General features: G+C 49.9%; 1 protein-coding gene across 3 annotated transcripts in view; it reads left to right on the top strand.

The window, feature by feature from the left end:
• The window catches only part of fgf12a (fibroblast growth factor 12a), a 423,417-nt gene extending 405,217 nt beyond the window's left edge, over positions 1-18,200 (top strand). For all 3 annotated transcript variants that reach the window (XM_085989695.1, XM_085989694.1, XM_085989696.1), the window contains exon 5: positions 15,837-18,200. In XM_085989695.1, coding sequence (XP_085845821.1) covers positions 15,837-15,958 — 122 coding nt within the window. In that variant the 3' untranslated portion in view covers positions 15,959-18,200. The remainder of the gene's footprint in view (positions 1-15,836) is intronic.
• The last annotated feature ends 1,163 nt before the right edge of the window (positions 18,201-19,363 follow it).

Below are 19,363 nucleotides of genomic sequence, written 5' to 3'. Positions count from 1 at the left end.
TTTTGGTGAATGTTGGAGGTTTGGGCGGCCAGTTCTTCACTATAATTGATTCCTAATTTCAGCTTCTAGTGGTGAAGGCTGGTTTGTTTACGAGCACTGTTGTCAGTTGTTGCTTTACTCCAGACACTGTGGGCTGGATTTTCATTGAGGAGCCGGGTAGGAGGCGGGACTACAACTTTTGGGGTTGTAGTCCCGCCTCCATCGAGTTCTAGCCAACCCACGTGATTTTGACTTGATTGACCTTGTTAAGCCCACCCAGCAGGCTCAGCAGGCCAATTAAGCGTCACCTGGCAACAGGTGACATCACAGATTGAAATTTCATCTGTCAAGAGCTTTTGACAGATGAAATATCAGCGTTTCACAGCTGTTTGAAGCTGTCAAACACTGACAATCTGTACTCCAAGTTAATTCCTTCCTCTCAGGATGATTTAGAGATCTCCCCAGAACAGAAAGCTGAGGCTGCAGATTTTGACAGCTGGCGGCCATTCTGCTTTCTGTGCCGGTGAGATGAGGGACTCCCGAGACCTGAAGGAAGGAAGGCTGTAAAGGTAAGTAAAGGTTAGTAGAACTTCTTTAAACACTTTACACAGACCAAACACACTTACCTCTGCACTCATGCACCCATCACTCACCTGAACACCGGACATCGAGACCCCTCCAAGCTCTTCATCCCGACGGCCCGCCTCGCTAACTTGGCGTGGTTTGGAGCCGTCGGGAATCCCACATTTCAACATTAAATATAGGGATTCGACTAAAAACTGCCTGTTAACTCCCTGTTAACAGGCAGTTAATTGGCACTAAGCCCCTTCCCGCCTCGGGGAGGCGGGTCCCAGTGCGGGGCGGGTACCTGCCTCCTTTGAAACTGGCATGGAGGCGGGTTGGGGACGGGATGGGGTCGGGACCCCCGATTTAGGGATTTTAACCCCCCACACGCCTCCAATTCGACTCCACGGCCCAGTGAAAATCCAGCCCTGTTACTCTGACATTACTCCCTTTGCATTCTGTTGCATGCCTGATTTTTTTTTTAAATCTTAGCTTCAAGAGACAGGATCCCTTATTTTAATTTTTGCAGAGCTAAATTGGCTGAGAGAGCAAAACACGATGGACTGGATTTTCTCAATGGAGATGTGCTGGAGGCGGGACTGCTGGTTTCCGGGTTTCAGTCCCGCCCCCAGCGATGTCTGACCAACCCACGCCATTTTCCCTTGATTGGCCTTGTTAAGCCCGCCCTGTGGGCTTACCAGCCAATTACGGGAAAGCCGGTGACCGATGATGTCAGCGTATGATGCTTCATCTGTCGAAAACATTTTGACAGTTGAATTGTCAGCATTTGACAGCTTTGAGAAGCTGTTAAACACTGACAATCTCTGTTCTAAGGTGAGCCCTTGCACACAGGTTCACCAAGACCTCTCTCTCCTCAGCAGAAAGCAGATGGCTGCTGCATTGGAGAATGCAGCATCCATTCTGTCATCTCTGCCGTTGAGATGAGGCATCTCCGGATCCTCAAGGTTGAAGCCTGCAGGAAGAAGCAAAGGTAAGGAAACTTTTTCCAACACTTTACACTCACCTCTCATACTTACCTGTCCACACTTGTACCCATCACTCACCTCGACAGCCGACATTTCGACACCTCTCGCCCCCGTGGACCCACTGCTCGCCTCGACGTCAGGAAGCCCGCATCAGCAGGCGTAAAATGGGGAAAAGCCTCTTAACTGCCTGTTAACTACCTGTTAACAGGCAGTTAATTGGCTCTAATCCCCTTCCCTCCTCGAGGAGATGGGTCCCTGCGCGAGTTGGGGAACCGCCTCCCGGGAAGATGATTCGGAGGCAGGTTGGGAGCGGGGTTGGAACCCGCTCCCAATTTTTCCCATTTTCCCAGCAGACCCGCCTCCTCAGGGCTGGTAAAATCCAGCCAATTAATGTATTTTCTGAAAACATTACGGAGGATTGCGGACTTCTCCCTGCCCAGTTCAGGCCTGCGTGCGTCAGCCGAGTGTCGCTTGACATTGACTGACGATACACCCATGGGGATGAGCAAAAGGGATTTCTTATCCTTTCAATAATTTAAAATGCTTCATGAGTTTTTTTGCACCAACCTTTAATGAGATGCTGCTAATTGGGCACTGGGCAACTTTCCAAAGGCAACATGTTTGAAGAGACATCCTGGGCCGCTCAATAATTTAAAAGTACTTTATCAAATGATAATGCACACAAGCTGTGTTCCTCCTCTGCCTCAGCCAGTTTAGTGAATCCCAGTGATAACTGTTTAGTGGGCCACAGGATTTAAGTGCCTCAGCAAGTTGCTGTTGCACAAGATACCTTGCTGGCAAAAAAACACATTCCAAAGTATTTCCCTTCTCCCCCACCATCTAATTTTCATTCCTCCTCTCAATCTATCCTCAGGACCGTCCGCAAGTAGCCATTTTCCAAGCCTATTTGATCACAACAACAACTTGCATTGATACAGCGCCCTTGACGTAGCAACGACATCCCAAGGCGCTTCACGGGAGGGCAATCAGACCAAAAATAATCTGGCACCGAGCCAAAGAAAGGGACATTTAGGAGAGGTGGCCAAAAGCCTGGTCCAAGAGGTGGGTTTTAAGGAGCGTCTTCAAGGAGGCGAGAGAGGCGGAGAGGTTTGGGGAGGAAATTCCAGAGCTTGGGGCCCAGATGGCTGAAGGCACGGCCGCCAATGGTGGGGCAAAGGAAGTGGGGGGATGCGCAAGAGGGCGCCACAGCGGAGACTGACCCAGTCCTTACCCTATATCCACACACAGGCATGTTAGCGGTTAGGCACAGGTGTGATGGACCGAAGGGCCTCCTTCTGTGCTGTGTCATTCTGTGACTCTCGGAGCAGGAAGTCTGGCTGACTTTACTCCGTCCCTAGGCCTGAAACCAGTCTTAATGCCCCAACTCGTGCCTCAACGGAGATTAGTTAAGTCAGGGCAGACCAGGAATCAGACCTGGGACCTCCTGGTTTATATTGTGCAGTTACGTCCTGCCTTTACCCAATGAACTGTCGGTCTAGCAGCAAAGAGAAGTTTATACAGCTTGCCATGCTTTGGCGTGTGTTCCCAGGCAGTAACTTATCACGGGCATCACGTTCACTGTTCACAATCTTCTCTCATCCCCTGACTCCGCTCATCCGCTGCTGAAACCCTCATCCATGCCTTTGTTACCTCTAGACTCGACTAACCCAACGCACTCCTGGCTGGCCTCCCACATTCCACCCTACGTAAACTTCAGCTCATCCAAAACTCTGCTGCCCGGATCTTAACTAGCACCAAGTCCCGTTCACCCATCTCCCCCTGTGCTCGCTGACCTACATTGACTCCCAATTCGGCAATGCCTCGATTTTAAAATTCTCATCCTTGTGTTCAGATTCCTCCAGGGTCTCACCCCACTCCCTATATTTGTAACCTTCTCCAGCCCTATAATCCTCCGAGATACCTGCGTTCTTCCAATTCTGGCCTCTTGGGTATTCCCGATTTTAATCGCTCCACCATTGGCGGCCGTGCCTTCAGCCGTCTAGACCCTAAGCTCTGGAATTCCCTCCCTAAACCTCTCCGCCTCTCTCTCCTCCTTTAAGACGCTCCTTAAAACCTACCTCTTTGGCCCAGCTTTTGGTCACCTGTCCTAATATCTCCTGATGTGGCTCGGTGTCAAATTCTGTTTGATAATCACTCCTGTGAAGCGCCTTGGGACGTTTTACTACATTAAAGGCGCTATATAAATACAAGTTGTTGTTGTTTGTAACCGTAGCTGCTAATCTGTATCAGCTTGTCAAAATCTTAAGAGTATCCAACTTTGACAGTGACATCACATTGTGGGATACTGACTTACAAATGCTTAAAGCATTTACAGGAAACTTTTTTTTATCCGGCACGGACGGCACGGACAGGACCGACGTGGTGCCAGTTCATCAAAAATTCCAGATAACCGAACGCTATAGTAAAAGATAGGGAGAGCTGAGAGCTCCGTATAAAGCAACAAACCCTGTTGCTTAGCAACAACTGTAGAACAATGGCCACAAGTTCCAAGCATCTCTGTAGCTTAGCAACAGCCTTGCACAGCAACAGATGGAAGAAGGCAAATACTATATGAAGTAAAACCTACTCCTGAATTTTGCCGGTTAACCGAGATTTCTGGTTATTTAGGTACCGGTAAATCGAAAGTTTCCTGTACATAGAAACATAGAAGATAGGAGCAGGAGTAGGCCATTCGGCCCCTCGAGTCTGCTCCGCCATTCAATGCGATCATGGCTGATCATCCAAACTCAGTACCCTGTCCCTGCCTTCTCCCCATATCCCTTGATCCCTTTAGCCTTAAGAAATATATCCAACTCCTTCTTGAATATATTTAATGAATTGGCCTCCACCGCCTTCTGTGGTAGAGAATTCCACAGGTTCACCACTCTCTGGGTGAAGAAATTCCTCCTCATCTCAGTCCTAAATGGCTGACCCCTTATCCTTAGACTGTGACCCCTGGTTCTGGACTCCCCCGCCATTGGGAACATCCTTCCTGCATCTAGTCTATCTAGTTCTGTTAGAATTTTATACGTTTCAATGAGATCCCCTCTCATTCTTCTAAACTCTAGCGAATATAAGCCCAATCGACCCAATCTCTCCTCATACGTCATTCCTGCCATTCCAGGCTTGTCTGAAACAAGCGCCCCTTCTATTAAATGGGTGAAAGGCGCTGCTGAAACATTTAAGAGTTCATACGCTGGAGTCCAGCAATGTAATTTCAGCCCCCTTAAAGACGTGGGGGCCTCAGTTTAAGGTCTCCTCCAAAAGACGGCATCTCCGACAGTGCAGCACTCCCACAGTACTCTTCTTCTCTCCTTAGGCAGTCCCTCGGAGCCGAGGATGACTTGCTTCCATGTTAAAAATGAGTTCTCAGGTGACTGAGTCCAATTCGGGACCTACAGACTCTGTCACAGGTGGGGTAGATGGTGGTTGAAGGGGCGGGTGGGTGGGGTGTTTGGGTTGACGTGCGCTCCTTCTGCTGTTTGCGCTTGGTTTCTGCTTGCTCCCGGCGAAGAGACTCGAGGTGTTCGGCGCCTTCCCGGATGCTTCTCCTCCACTTTGTGCGGTCTTGGGCCAGGGATTCCCAGGTGTCGGTGGGGATGTTGCACTTTTTCAAGGAGGCTTTGTGGGTGTCCTTGAAGCGTTTCCTCTGCCCACCTGGGGCTCTCTTGCCGTGTCGGAGCTCCGAGTAGAGTGCTTGTTTTGGGCATGCAGACGATGTGACCCGTCCATTGGAGCTGATCGAGCGTGGTCAAAGCTTCGATGCTGGGGATGTTGGCCTGAGCGGGAACACTGATGTTGGTGCGCCTATCCTGCCACAGTACTGCACTGGGAGTGTCAGCATGGATCACGGGCTCATGTCTCTGGAGCGGGACTCAAACCCACGACCTTCTGACTCCGAGGCAAGAGTGCTACCCACTGAGCCAGGCTGACACAGGAAGAGCCAGTGCCCTGGGGAGTGGGGGGATAGATTGCAGTCCTGTATGCTCCTCGAGGACAGAAGAGAGCAAGGAAAAAAATTGGCCCAAAGAGAGTGGCCCAGAAATTCGGGTCAGAGGCTTCCCGCGGGTGCAAGCCTCCGACCTGCACTTACCTAGCGCGCCGGCCGTTGTGCTGTGGGCCCGCGTGGGATTCCGATCCTGGGCCTCCTCCAACTGCTGGCGCGCAGTGCTTGCGTATCCCAGGGGCGCAGTTAGTTCGAAGCGTCCCCTGGGATCACGTGGGCCATGGAGAGCCAATGGTAGCAGGGAATCTGTATTCATAGATTTGACAGGAAGAGCTGTCAAACTTATAAATACGATAAGCCCCAAAACATAACTAAAACTTCAAATAAATTTTTTTTAAACTTCATATTTTTAAAATAACTATAAATTACATAAAATAACTATTTTAAACAATAATTTAAATTTTTGAAAAAATTAATTACAGTTTCTAACTGGGCTAAAAATAAGCTTACCTTTCTTTAAAGTATTTAAAAATAATAAAACTGTGGAAAAAATGTTTTAATTTTAATTAATTCACCATTTACCTTGTTAAAAGCAGGCCTTGCGACTGCTTTTTAAAAGTGTAGCTCCTGGAGACTTACCCTCCCGGAGAAAGCTGCAAAAAAAAGGGAAGTTCCAGGCGTACGCGCTGCCTCTCCGGCGCACGCGTTCGACATGTGAACCCCTTCCTTTAAGGGAACGGAAGTTCCGGTTTCCCGCGCATGCGCAGTGCATGCACAAAACCGGCATTCCCGTTGGGCCTACGCGTGAGTACCCAGCGCATACTCATCCGTGGTGACCCGGATTTCTGGGCCCATTGAGTTTAATCTCTCACTACAGCTGCCTTGAGTTGTCTATCTGTATAGATTTAATATGCTAATATTTCAAAGAATCTATTCTTAGAAGTGGAGATGAAACTTTTTTTTAATGGGCTGCTGGAGCTTTGGGTCGAGTGGTTTCAGCTCAATCTGTATAAAGCATCTCACATCGGAAGTTTCCCAGCCTATGTAGGTCAATCAAAGGACGCTGGCTCCTGCTGCTATTGTAGTTCCCATTCATGTGTGATTAACACGTTTGTTCAAATTACTAACAGTGGCTCCGTGTATCCTCTTGGTATTGATGTTCAACACTAAGGTGGCTCTGTGAATGTGCTTGAACCCTCTGTTCTGTGACTCTGCGTTGTTCATTTGGCGTGTTGTTCCTGTGTGCCGTGGCGGTACTGTGACGGTGTATTGTATAGAGTGTACGCCGGTGATCCCGCCTGTGTGCTTTTTTTTCCAAAAGAAATGAATTGTGATGTTTGTTAACTGCTCTCTGAGCTTAATAACTTGCCCTGGATTTACAGTGCTCTCGAGCACAGGAAATGAGTGCTATAATCTGAGAATTATTCAATAATTCAGTAGAATAACCGAAATATGTCAACGTTCTAACAGCTGGGCAGCCATTTCCCTTTCTCTCTGCTGTGACACTGTCACATTGGGTTACGTTGAAGGGACGCTGAAATTCTTCCTTCTTTGAGCTCAACTCTGCCCTGTTTTGGAAGTTGCGGCAGTTGCTAAAATTTCACTGCGGTTCTTTTACTTTTTTTGACGTACGGTGTCCAACTGAGCAAAGCTGGTGGCAAAAACGCCTCGGGTTACTCCCGGTGTGAGCAGAGCAAATGGTAGGGCCAGGAAACATGAACACAATGAGAAAGAAGAAAATGAAAGAAAGACCTGAATTTCTCCAGCGCCGTTCACGACCTCAGGACATGCCGGAGCGCTTTACAGCCAATGAAGTGTCAACGTGATTCTAAAAGAAAAAAAGAAACACTTGAGTTTATACAGCACCTTTCATGTCCGTGGGACGTCCCAATCAACGACGTACTTTTTGAAGTGTAGTCACTGTTGTAATGTGGGAAACGCGGCAGCCAATTTGCGCACAGCAAGCTCCCGCAAACATCAATGTGACAATGACCAGATCATCTGTTTTCATGATGTTGGTTGAGGGATCAATATTGGCCCCAGGACACCGGGGAGAACTCCGCCACCTCCCCCCTCCCTCCCATCTGCTCTTCTTCAAAATAGTGGCCGTGGGATCTTTTACGCCCACCTGAGAGACCAGACGGGGCCTCGGTTTAACGTCTCTTCCGAAAGACGGCACCTCCGACAGTGCAGCACTCCCTCAGTACTGCACTGGGAGTGTCAGCCTGGATTTTTGTGCTCAAGTCTCTGGAGTAGGGACCTGAACTCACGACCTTCTGACTCGGAGGTGAGAGTGCGAACTACTGAGCCACTGGCTGACACTTTAGGGGCACCTGTAAGAAAAGCTTGTAGTTATATAGCCCCAATTTATATATCCCCACTCCCGGAAAAGCTCTTCACATGCTTTTGAATTGCGTTGAAGTACTGTGACTGATGTTATGTGTGGGGAAAATATTTTGTTCCCTGCGTGATCCCACAAACGGCAACGAGACAACTGCCCAGTGTATCTCTTTTCCGTGGTGTTGGTTGAAGGTTGAATGTTGACCATGATATTCATTGGAATCGTTGAAGGCAGCCATTCGGCCCCTCGTGCCTGTGCCGGCTGTGTGAAGGAGCTGTCCAATTAGTCCCACTCACCCGCCGCCCCCGCGCTTTCTCCCATACTGGTACAAATCCCCATGTTCTTCTTCGATTAGGTTCCTCATCATCCACCTGAACAGAGAGGCAGGGTCCCGGTTTATCATCTCACCTGTAGAGTGGCACCTCCGACAGTGCAGCCCGGCCACAGTACAGCGCTGAAGTCTCAGGTCTCTGGGGCGGGGCTTGAGGAGAAATTAGGACAGGCGACCAAAAGCTTGGTCAAAGAGGTAGGCTTTAAGTAGCCTCTTAAACATAGAAACATAGAAGATAGGAGCAGGAGTAGGCCATTCGGCCCTTCGAGCCTGCTCCGCCATTCAACGAGATCATGGCTGATCATCCAAACCCTAGCACCCGGTCCCTACACCGACAGCCATCCCACCCAAGCCCTATCCCCGTAACCCCACGTATTTAATCCCCCCTAACACTAAGGGCCAATTTTTATCATGGCCAATCAACCTAACCCGCACATCTTTGGACTGTGGGAGGAAACCGGAGCACCCGGAGGAAACCCACGCAAACACGGGGAGAATGTGCAAACTCCACACAGACAGTCACCCGAGGCCAGAGGAGAGAGAGGCGGTGAGGTGGAGAGGTTTAGGGAGGGAATTCCAGAGTTCAGGGCCCCGGCAGCTGAAGGCATGGCTGCCAATGGTGGAACGATGGAAATCAGGATAAACATTTTTTTTGTCTTTAGGAAACAGACTTTCCAGCAAAATCAACTGATGCCATTACAATTATGCAGCTCCTTCTTTAAAGGAACTAAGGGGGCAAAATTTGGTTGCTTTGCACCTCCCGTTAGGGCCCTACTAAGGAGGGCGCTAATGGGGTGCAGATCAACAAGCGCCCGGGCGTGGCGCCGCGAACGCCTCCTGCGAAATTCAGTGGGAGGTTAGCGGTAGCCGGTAGCACCCCGCGGCGCTGCACCTCCGGCGATGACGTCATCGCCACGCGCAACGCCCCGCTCGCCAATCAGCCAGAAACTTCGGTTGCAACCCCTGACGTACCGCTAGACGCTATATTTAAAGGGGAGGTGCCAGCCGGCCATTTGTTTTTGCTGGCCGCCTGCCAGCACCTGCCCCCTCTGCCGTACCCCCGCGGGGTGCCGGCCGCGATCGGACAGCCCGACACTCCTCTTAAGTGCCGGGCTCTTTTGCTGGCACCCCGCTCCCTGGTGGCCCAGCTGGGTCCCGGGTCGCGCTGCGAACGGCCCCCCCCCCTTTAATCAGGGGAGGGAGGCCTGCAGTACCGCAGCGCGACGTGCTGGTGAGCATACTGCTGCTGCATGTAGCGCCGCGATATTGGGCTGGAGTGCCCGAAGAGGGAGGAGGAGTGCTTCCAGTAGCACCCCGCCTCCTGCTTGGGCCACTACCATTCAATTTCGCTAAAAGTAGCGCCCTGGCGAAGTTAAAGTCCCGAAGGGGTCGCGACCCAATTTTTGCCCCTAAGTATATTAATGTGGCTCACGGACAATGTATGTTAATAGGGCCCAGTGTAGAGGGCGCTTTACTCTGTACCTAACCCGTGCTGTACCTGCCCTGGGAGTGTTTGATGGGACAGTGTAGAGGGAGCTTTACTCTGTATCTAAACCATGCTGTACCTGCCCTGGGAGTGTTTGATGGGACAGTGTAGAGGGAGCTTCACTAGGTATCTAACCTGTGCTGTACCTGCCCTGGGAATGTTTGATGGAACAGTGTAGAGGGAGCTTTACTCTGTATCTAACCCATACTGTACCTGCCCTGGAGTGATTAATGGGACAGTGTAGAGCGAGCTTTACTCTGTAACTAACCTGTGCTGTACCTGCCCTGGGAGTTTTTGATGGTACAGTGTAGAGGGAGCTTTACTCTGTATCTAACCCGTGCTGTACCTGCCCTGGGAGTGTTTGATGGGACAGTGTAGAGGGAGCTTTACTCTATCTAACCCGTGTTGTACCTGCCCTGGGAGCATGTGATGGGACAGTGTAGAGGGAGCTTTACTCTGTATCTAACCCGTGCTGTACCTGCCCTGGGAGTGTTTGATGGGACAGTGTAGAGGGAGCTTTACTCTGTATCTAACCCTTGCTGTACCTGCCCTGGGAGTGTTTGATGGGACAGTGTAGAGGGAGCTTTACTCTGTATCTAACCCGTGCTGTACCTGCCCTGGGAATGTTTGATGGGACAGTGTAGAGGGAGCTTTACTCTGTATCTAACCCATGCTGTACCTGCCCTGGGAGTGTTTGATGGGACAGTGTAGAGGGAGCTTTACTCTGTATCTAACCCATGCTGTACCTGCCCTGGGAGTGTTTGATGGGACAGTGTAGAGGGAGCTTTACTCTGTACCTAACCCGTACTGTACCTGCCCTGGGAGTGTTTGATGGGACAGTGTAGAGGGAACTTTACTCTGTATCTAACCCGTGCTGTACCTGCCCTGGGAATGTTTGATGGGACAGTGTAGAGGGAGCTTTACTCTGTATCTAACCTGTGCTGAACCTGCCCTGGGAGTGTTTGATGGGACAGTGTAGAGGGAGCTTTACTCTGTATCTAACCCTTGCTTTCCCTCGCCTGGGAGTGTTTGATGGGATAGTGTAGAGGGAGCTTTACTCTGTATCTAAACCATGCTGTACCTGCCCTGGGAGTGTTTGATGGGACAGTGTAGAGGGAGCTTTACTCTGTATCTAACCCGTGCTGTACCTACCCTGGGAGTGTTTGATGGGACAGTGTAAAGGGAGCTTTACTCTGTATCTAACCCATGCTGTACCTGCCCTGGGAGTGTTTGATGGAACAGTGTAGAGGGAGCTTTACTCTGTATCTAACCCATGCTGTATCTGCCCTGGGAGTGATTAATGGGACAGTGTAGAGCGAGCTTTACTCTGTAACTAACCTGTACTGTACCTGCCCTGGGAGTTTTTGATGGTACAGTGTAGAGGGAGCTTTACTCTGTATCTAACCCGTGCTGTACCTGCCCTGGGAGTGTTTGATGGGACAGTGTAGAGGGAGCTTTACTCTAACCCGTGTTGTACCTGCCCTGGGAGCATGTGATGGGACAGTGTAGAGGGAGCTTTACTCTGTATCTAACCCGTGCTGTACCTGCCCTGGGAGTGATTAATGGGACAGTGTAGAGCGAGCTTTACTCTGTAACTAACCCGTGCTGCACCTGCCCTGGGAGTGTTTGATGGGGCAGTGTAGAGGGAGCTTTACTCTGTATCTAACCTGTGCTGTACCTGCCCTGGGAGTGTTTGATGGGACAGTGTAGAGGGAGCTTTACTCTGTATCTAACCCATGCTGTACCTGCCCTGGGAGTGTTTGATGGGACAGTGTAGAGGGAGCTTTACTCTGTATCTAACCCGTGCTGTAGCTGCCCTGGGAGTGTTTGATGGGACAGTGTAGAGGGAGCTTTACTCTGTATCTAACCCGTGCTGTACCTGCCCTGGGAGTGTTTTAAGGGACAGTGTAGAGGGAGCTTTACTCTGTATCTAACCCGTGCTGTACCTGCCCTGGGAGTGTTTGATGGGATAGTGTCGAGGGAGCTTTACTCTGTATCTAACCCGTGCTGTACCTGCCCTGGGAGTGTTTGAAGGGACAGTGTCGAGGGAGCTTTACTCTGTATCTAACCCATGCTGTACCTGCCCTGGGAGTGTTTGAAGCCTGCACTAGTCTCTTAAAATGGAGAGGTATTTCTTTCTCTCAGCTCTTCCTGATGACTAAAAATGAATTACGATAAAAAAAACTTTAAAAAACTTTTGGAAACTTTCAATAATTGCTGACTGCGGGACAGCATTGAACTCCTATTTTTATGTTTTTGTGCAAGTGTTAAACATTAATATTCAGCCATCAAATATTAATGTGTAACACTTGCACAATCATCAAATATTAATATGTGGGACTTGCAGAGTCATTGAATATTAATGTGTTGGGCCTGCACCTTGTGATGGCTCACATGGTGACAGAAACTGTTTCCAATTCCTGTATCTACCACTTTATTCACAATCGTGGTCTCACTTAAACACCAACAACTTGCAGGTGTCGGCCATGGCTCAGTGGGTTGTATTCTGTGATAGAAGGTGGCGGGTTCTTGTCTCCCTCCAGAGACTCGAGCACATAACCCAGGCTGACATTCCCGGTGCAGTACTGTGGGATGAAGTCTTTCGGATGAGGCGTTAAACCGAGGCCCCGTCTGCTGTCTCGGGTGGAGGTAAAAGGTTCCACGGCCACTATTTTTGAAGAGCAGGGGGAGTTCTCCCCAGAGTCCTGGGGCCAATATTTATCCCTCAACCAGCATCACTGCAACAGATTATCTGGTCATTGTCACATTGCTGGTTGTGGGAGCTTGCTGTGCACATATTGGCTGCCATGTTTCCTACATTACAACAGTGACTACACTTCAAAAGTTCTTCATTGACTGTAAAGTGCTTTGGGACGTCCTGAGGCCATGAAGGATGCTGTAGAAATGTAATTCTTTCTTTTATTTATATAGCTCCTTTGATGTAGTAAAATGTAGCATGGCGCTTCACCGGAGCGCAATGAGATAAAAACCGACAGGGTTTTAAACAGTAAAAGAGAAGATATAATATGCACACGATAATTAATTGATGCCGAGTTTGAGTTATAAAAGCTCGTAGGTCACAGGAGAAAAGGAAGAGGGAAGTGATGGAACAAATCAGGTGGAATCGAAGACCAGCGATGAGTCAGGATGCAGGGAGCAGCAAGATCGTGTGGGATAGGATATTCAGAGCTTGGGAATAATAGGAGAGGGAAGTTTAGAGGAGAGTGGGCCTGAGTTATGCCAGATAGAGACTCTTGGCATAATTCTCTTAATTGAGGCACAGCCAAAGAGAAAGACAGACTCGCATTTCTCCAGCGCCTTTCACGACCACCGGACGTCTTTTGAAGTGGAGCCACTGTTGTAAAGCTACACAAATCTAAGTGACGAGGACAAGTAATTGTGGCAGCAACTGCTCTGTCAGCCCCACGGGGCAACCGCCGGCATTTTTCACAGACCAAAACCGCTAACCGCCGCACAACCGAAGCGACTCCAGTTAACCGCTTCCCCGCTGAACTCAGCACTCACTGTGAGCGGCAACATCGGAATCATCTTACGATAGCAAAATACCGCGGATGCTGGAAATCCGAAATAACAACAGAAAACGCTGGAAAAACTCAGCAGGCCAGGCAACATCCGTGGAGAGAGAAATAGAGTCAACGTTTCAGGTCGAAACCCTTTGTCAAGACTGAGATGAAGTTCTGACGAAGGGTTTCGACCTGAAACGTTGACTCTATTTCTCTCTCCACGGATGTTGCCTGGCCTGCTGAGTTTTTCCAACGTTTCCTGTTGTTATTTTGGAATCATCTTAGTTGTCCTGAGGCAAAGTGGACGATTCCCCTGGGGTTTATTTGGGGGACGGGCGGGAAAGGTTAGAAATGGAGCATTTATTTGCATGTTGGGCCCGGACAGTGTGTTTCTGTACTTTCCCATTCCTGCCATCAGTGGGCACTCTTGCACTGTGGGATTTTATGATGTGAGTGGTTCAAAGCAAAAACAACAACAACTTGCGGTTATATGGCACCGTTAACATAGTAAAACGTCCCAAGGCGCTTCACACGAGCGATTATTTGACAAAAATTTGACACCAAGGAGAAATTAGGGCAGGTGACCAAAAAGCTTGGTCAAAGAGGTAGGTTTTAAGGAGCGTCTTAATGGAAGAGAGAGAGGTAGTGTGACGGAGAGGTTTAGGGAGAGAATTCCAGAGCTTAGTGCCTAGACAGCTAAAAGCAGGGCCGCCAAAGATGCAGTGATTAAAACGGGATGCGCAAGAGGCCAGAATTAGAGGAGCGCAGATATCTCGGGGAGTTGTGGGGAGGTTACAGAGATAGGAGAGGGGCGAGGCCATGGAGGGTTTTGAAAACAAAGATGGGAATTTTTAAATTGAAGCGTGGCCGGACCGGGAGCCAATGTAGGTCAGCGAACACAAGGGGGTGAATGCGAGTTTGGATGACCTCAAGTTTATGGGCATCAACTTCAGACACCGAGCCATGTAAGGAGATATTTGGACAGGAGACCAAAGAGCTTGATCAAAGAGGTAGGTTTTAAGGGGCATCTCAACGGAGGAGAGAGGTAGCGAGGCGAGGAAGTTTAGGGAGGGAATAGATGGACTGGGTCACCAAGGAGAACATTGAAACAGATCTTGGAACTGGGATCAAGAGACAGTTGGATGTGTTTCTGGAGAGAGAGAGAGAGAGAGAGGACTGAGCGATATAGTGGGCTAGGTGCAGTTGGAATCCATTACAGTAAAGGGTAGGCTTGTGGGGCCTAGTGTTCCTTGTTTTGAGCTGACTCGTAGGCAGAGCAGTTCCTGGGCGAGTTCTCTTTAAGCTACGCTGAGCTGCCTATGGAAGAATCTTTGCTCAGTGCCCCGAAAGGGTGGAACTGTCAGCCGTTAATTCCAATCAGAGTGGAGGTGACCTCAAGACCGCCGACAAGAAAGTCATGGTTTTCACACAAGGTGATGTAAGGCTGGAGGGTAATTTCCCCGAGTGGTGGAAGTTTGGAACTCGCTTCCTCAAACGGCAATTGATGCTAGATCAGTGGTTGATTTTAAATGTGAGATTGATAGCTTCTTGTTAACCAAAGGTATTAAGGGATATGGGCCATAGGCAAATACATGGAGTTACGCCGCAGACCAGCCGTGATCTCATTGAATGGCGGAACAGGCTCGAGGGGCTGATTGGCCTCCTCCTGTTCCTGTGTAACAGGCTCGAGGGGCTGAATGGCCTCCTCCTGTTCCTGTGTAACAGTCTCGAGGGGCTGAATGGCCTCCTCCTGTTCCTGTGTAACAGGCTCGAGGGGCTGAATGGCCTCCTCCTGTTCCTGTGTAACAGGCTCGAGGGGCTGAATGGCCTCCTCCTGTTCCTGTGTAACAGGCTCGAGGGGCTGAATGGCCTCCTCCTGTTCCTGTGTAACAGGCTCAAGGGGCTGAATGGGTTTCCTTCTGTTCCTGTGTAACAGGCTCGAGGGGCTGAATGGCCTCCCCCTGTTCCTGTGTAACAGTCTCGAGGGGCTGAATGACCTCCTCCTGTTCCTGTGTAACAGGCTCAAGGGTCTGAATGGGCCTCCTCCTGTTCCTGTGTAACAGGCTCGAGGAGCTGAATGGGCCGCCTCCTGTTCCTGTGTAACAGTCTCGAGGGGCTGATTGGCCTCCTCCTGTTCCTGTGTAACAGGCTCGAGGGGCTGAATGGCCTCCTCCGGTTCCTGTGTAACAGGCTCGAGGGGCTGAATGGCCTCCTCCTGTTCCTGTGTAACAGTCTCAAGGGGCTGAATGGCCTCCTCCTGTTCCTGTGTAACAGTCTCAAGGGGCTGAATGGCCTCCTCCTGTTCCTGTGTAAGTCTCAAGGGGCTGAATAGCCTCCTCCTCTTCCTATGGTAACAGCCTCGAGGGGCTGAACAGCCTGCTCCTGTGTAACAGGCTCGAGGGGCTGAACAGCCTCCTCCTGTTCCTGTGTAACAGGCTCGAGGGGCTCAATGGCCTCCTCCTGTTCCTGTGTAACAGTCTCGAGGGGCTCAATGGCCTCCTCCTGTTCCTGTGTAACAGGCTCGAGGGGCTCAATGGCCTCCTCCTGTTCCTGTGTAACAGGCTCGAGGGGCTGAACGGCCTGTTCCTATTGCGAGGATCTTTGTGTCGGTGAACGAGTGGACCTGAGGTTGACCTGACGATTTATTTTTTCCCTTTTTGTTTTTTGTTTCTTTTCCAGTTTGCATGTACAGAGAGCCTTCGATGCATGAAATCGGGGACAAAGCCGGCCGCTCACGGAAGAGTTCGGGAACGCCAACCATGAACGGAGGCAAAGTAGTCAACCAAGAGGAGTCTACATAGCAGGAGCAAGGCACGGGGAAATCTGAACTGGACCCACAGGCACAACTTACAAAGTTAAACAAAAACAAAAATTTAAATTATAAAATAAATCCGGAAGAGAGGATTTTTTGAACATGCAAGTCCTTTCCACGAACTGATGAAGCCATTGCCTGAAAGAGAAAAGAAAAATTAAATCAGGACTTGATTTCCGTTCTGTTTCCTCTTATGCAAAACTCTCCACTCTGCGGTTAAACTCATCTATCAAACGTTAAATTAAAAAAAAAGAAACTTAAATTACCCTCCACGTTTGAGATTTGAAACAGATATCCCTCAGAATCCAGAGGCCTTTCTTGCTTCTCAACTGTTGAAAACCTTAAAACTGAAGACAGGATTTTGGTTTAGAAACTACCACCTATATTCCATTTTTCACGTGAGGAATCAACCCATCTCAGTCCATTCAAACCACAGATGCAGGGCTCCGTGTTCTGACGGTGTTAGCTGCACCTTAACTTGGCCAACCAACTTCCTGCCACGATCCAGAACTTGCCATGTCATCTTAGTGACGCTCCAGGTACTAGCAAAGGAAAAGAACGTAGTTACAAGTGGCTCGAGAGGAGGATGTCCAACTCTTGTTGGGTATGAAGGCCACCACATCCTATGGCTTGGTGAACAGTTGGCCACTGGGAAGTAGACTGCATTTTATTTGACTTTCTCCCTCCCCCACCCCTGCCCCCATCCCCACCATGGAAGCTCTCGCTCCTTTTCCAGTTCCAAGTCTCTGTCCTTTCTCTAAAAGTAGTCTAGGCCCATCCTTTGAGGGTAGACCAGGTAGGAAACAGATCTGTGTGTACTGGACCCACATGTGTTGAATGATCTAAGCCTGCACTATTTGATAACCACATTCCAAAACCATCCATTGGATCACAGTGCAATTATATTGGACCTGTAGATGTACACACTTGCATAGATTGTCGGGCAGCAGTTCACTGGTTTGGTGGGTCATGTTTTGCGACTATTTTGTTCTGCCGTTTTCCAGATTGGTGAAGTTACCAAAGCTTTTGAGTTGTACGGAATTTCCAGACAGGCCAGGACTGCCAAACCAAGTCTAGAGCCCAGTTACACATTCATGGTATTGGCTGCATGTATGGTGTCACTTTTCTGTTGTTGCAGGATTCCACATGAACAGCGCATCTTCAGCATGCATTTTCACCCATTAATCAGACGAGGCTGTCGCTAACTGGTGGTCGGGTCAGCTTAGAGGGCGCGGTGTCGGTGTTGGTCACAGGACCAAGGGTGAGAATTGGTGCACGCTGACAGCCAATAAGATTCAATGAAGCTATAACACATTAAAAAATGTTCAGAGAACAGTGGTTTGGCCAGCTCCTTAAGAGGCCCATGGCATGATGTGTGTGTCTTTTACAACAACAATAACAACCTGCATTTATATAGCACCTTCAACGAAGTAAAACATCCCGCGTGAGCTTAATCAGACAAAATTTCACACCGAGCCAAAGAAGGAGAGAATTGGACAGTGGACCAAAAGCTTGGGTCAAATAGGTAGGTTTTAAGGAGCGTCTTAAAGGAGGAGCGAGATGTAGAGAGGAGGATGAGGTTTAGGGAGGGCATCCCAGAGCTTAGAGCCCAGACGGCTGAAGGCACAGCCGCCAATGGTGGGGTGAAGGAAGTGGGGGGATGCACAAGAGGCCAGAGCGTGGAGGAATGATGGGTGAACGGGACTCGGTGCGAGTTGGGGTATGGGCAGCAGCGTTTTGGAAGTGTATTCAGACCAATTGGATAACATCAAATACACGGAAGGCTCCTCGTGCCTGATGTTCAGTGGTGGTGACTGGGCGCCCGGGTAAATTGCCGAGCTTGGTTTGGTTGCTCTCCGTGGTCCTGGGGGACGGTTCCCTCGGTCACTCCGTGTTAGCGACGCGGCAGGGAGATTTCCTCTGATCGCTCTGATTACCAGCAATCTCGGGACAGCAGAACGCAACCAAGTGAAGAGGTGAGAGTTTGTAATGGGAAATCGACATCAGGAAGTAAGGTGTTGTACGGGGAAAGTGGGCGCAGACGGAAGGCTTTGAGCTTGCCTGACCTCTGCATTCCAGTGGCGCCCACTGGCCAGCGGTCAGGTGTGGGAACCCTGGCGGACCTTTGGGGATAGATTTGTTGTCTGGGTGTAAAACTGGTGGTGTGGATCGGCCGCCCGTTATAGAAACCGCCCGGTTTCTCTTCTGATCGATTTCTCGCCTGGGGGTGGCGTGGGGTTGGGGTAGGGTAGGAGGGGGCAAGTTGAAAAATCTATCCCTCCCCTACCTTCACCTTGGCCACAGAGACCAATTGCAGTCCTCCTGGTATCGTAGAAAGAAGCAAGACTAGCATTTACTCAGGAGGCATTTTTTTTCACACGGAGTCATTGATACCCAGAATGGGGTCTGGGCTCGGGGAGTGGAGGCGAAAACTCATGAGGAAATTAGTTACCAGCCGTGAGGGGGGCGCCTCGGTCTCTATGGAAACATGAGCTGGATGGGCCTCCCTCGTGGGATCTTACTGCCGCCTTATCTTGGAAATCAATCAGGTTTCATCTTCGGGAAAATATATATTTTCTATTCGCTTATGGGATGTGGGCGTCGCTGGCAAGGCCGGCATTTATTGCCCATCCCCAGTTGCCCCTTGAGAAGGTGGTGGTGAGCTGCCTTCTTGAACCGCTGCAGTCCCGTGTGGTGAAGGTGCTCCCACAGTGCTGTTAGGGAGGGAGTTCCAGGATTTTGACCCAGCGACAATGAAGGATCGGCCGATATATTTCTAAGTCAGGATGGTGTGGAACTTGGAGGTGCCCACATTTTGCCTGTAATGTGCGAATTGCAGGTCTATAGAACAATGGGAACACCTCATCACTGACCCAACAGCAGAGGTCCCTGGCTTCGACCTCCCTCGGAGACTGTGGATGGCGCTCAACCTAATCCGCTCAGGGCTCGGACGATGCGGCCACCTGCTCCAGAAGTGGAAGATGAGGGGATGACCCGAAGTGCGACTGTGGCCATGAGTCCCAGACCACGGAACACATCGCATCAACCTGCCCACTGAGATCTGTTGTGGGAGGCACCTCCTTCCTCCACTCGGCATCTCAGGAGGCTGTCGAATGGAGAGCCAAACTAGACGTCCCCTTGTAAGCTTTTGCCGCCATACGAAAGTAGCATTGGGAGTTATCAGGCACTGTTCATCTAAAGGGTAATGGAGTCGTGGAGCAAGTTAAAAGAGAAAGAACTCACATTTCTACAGCGCCTTTCCCGACCTCAGGACGTCCCAAAGCGCTTCACAGCCGATTAACTGCTTTTGAAGTGTAGTCGCTGTTGTAATGTGGGAAACGCGGCAGCCAAACTGCGCACAGCAAGATCCCACAAACTGCAATGTGTTGAATGA

This window comes from Somniosus microcephalus, chromosome 6 (assembly GCF_052327205.1).
Source record: "Somniosus microcephalus isolate GS21.2 chromosome 6, FLI_Smic_1.0, whole genome shotgun sequence".
In the NCBI taxonomy this organism is placed as follows: Eukaryota; Metazoa; Chordata; class Chondrichthyes; order Squaliformes; family Somniosidae; genus Somniosus; species Somniosus microcephalus.
Note: the sequence above shows the minus strand (reverse complement) of the source record. Positions and strands in the feature narration are given on the sequence as shown.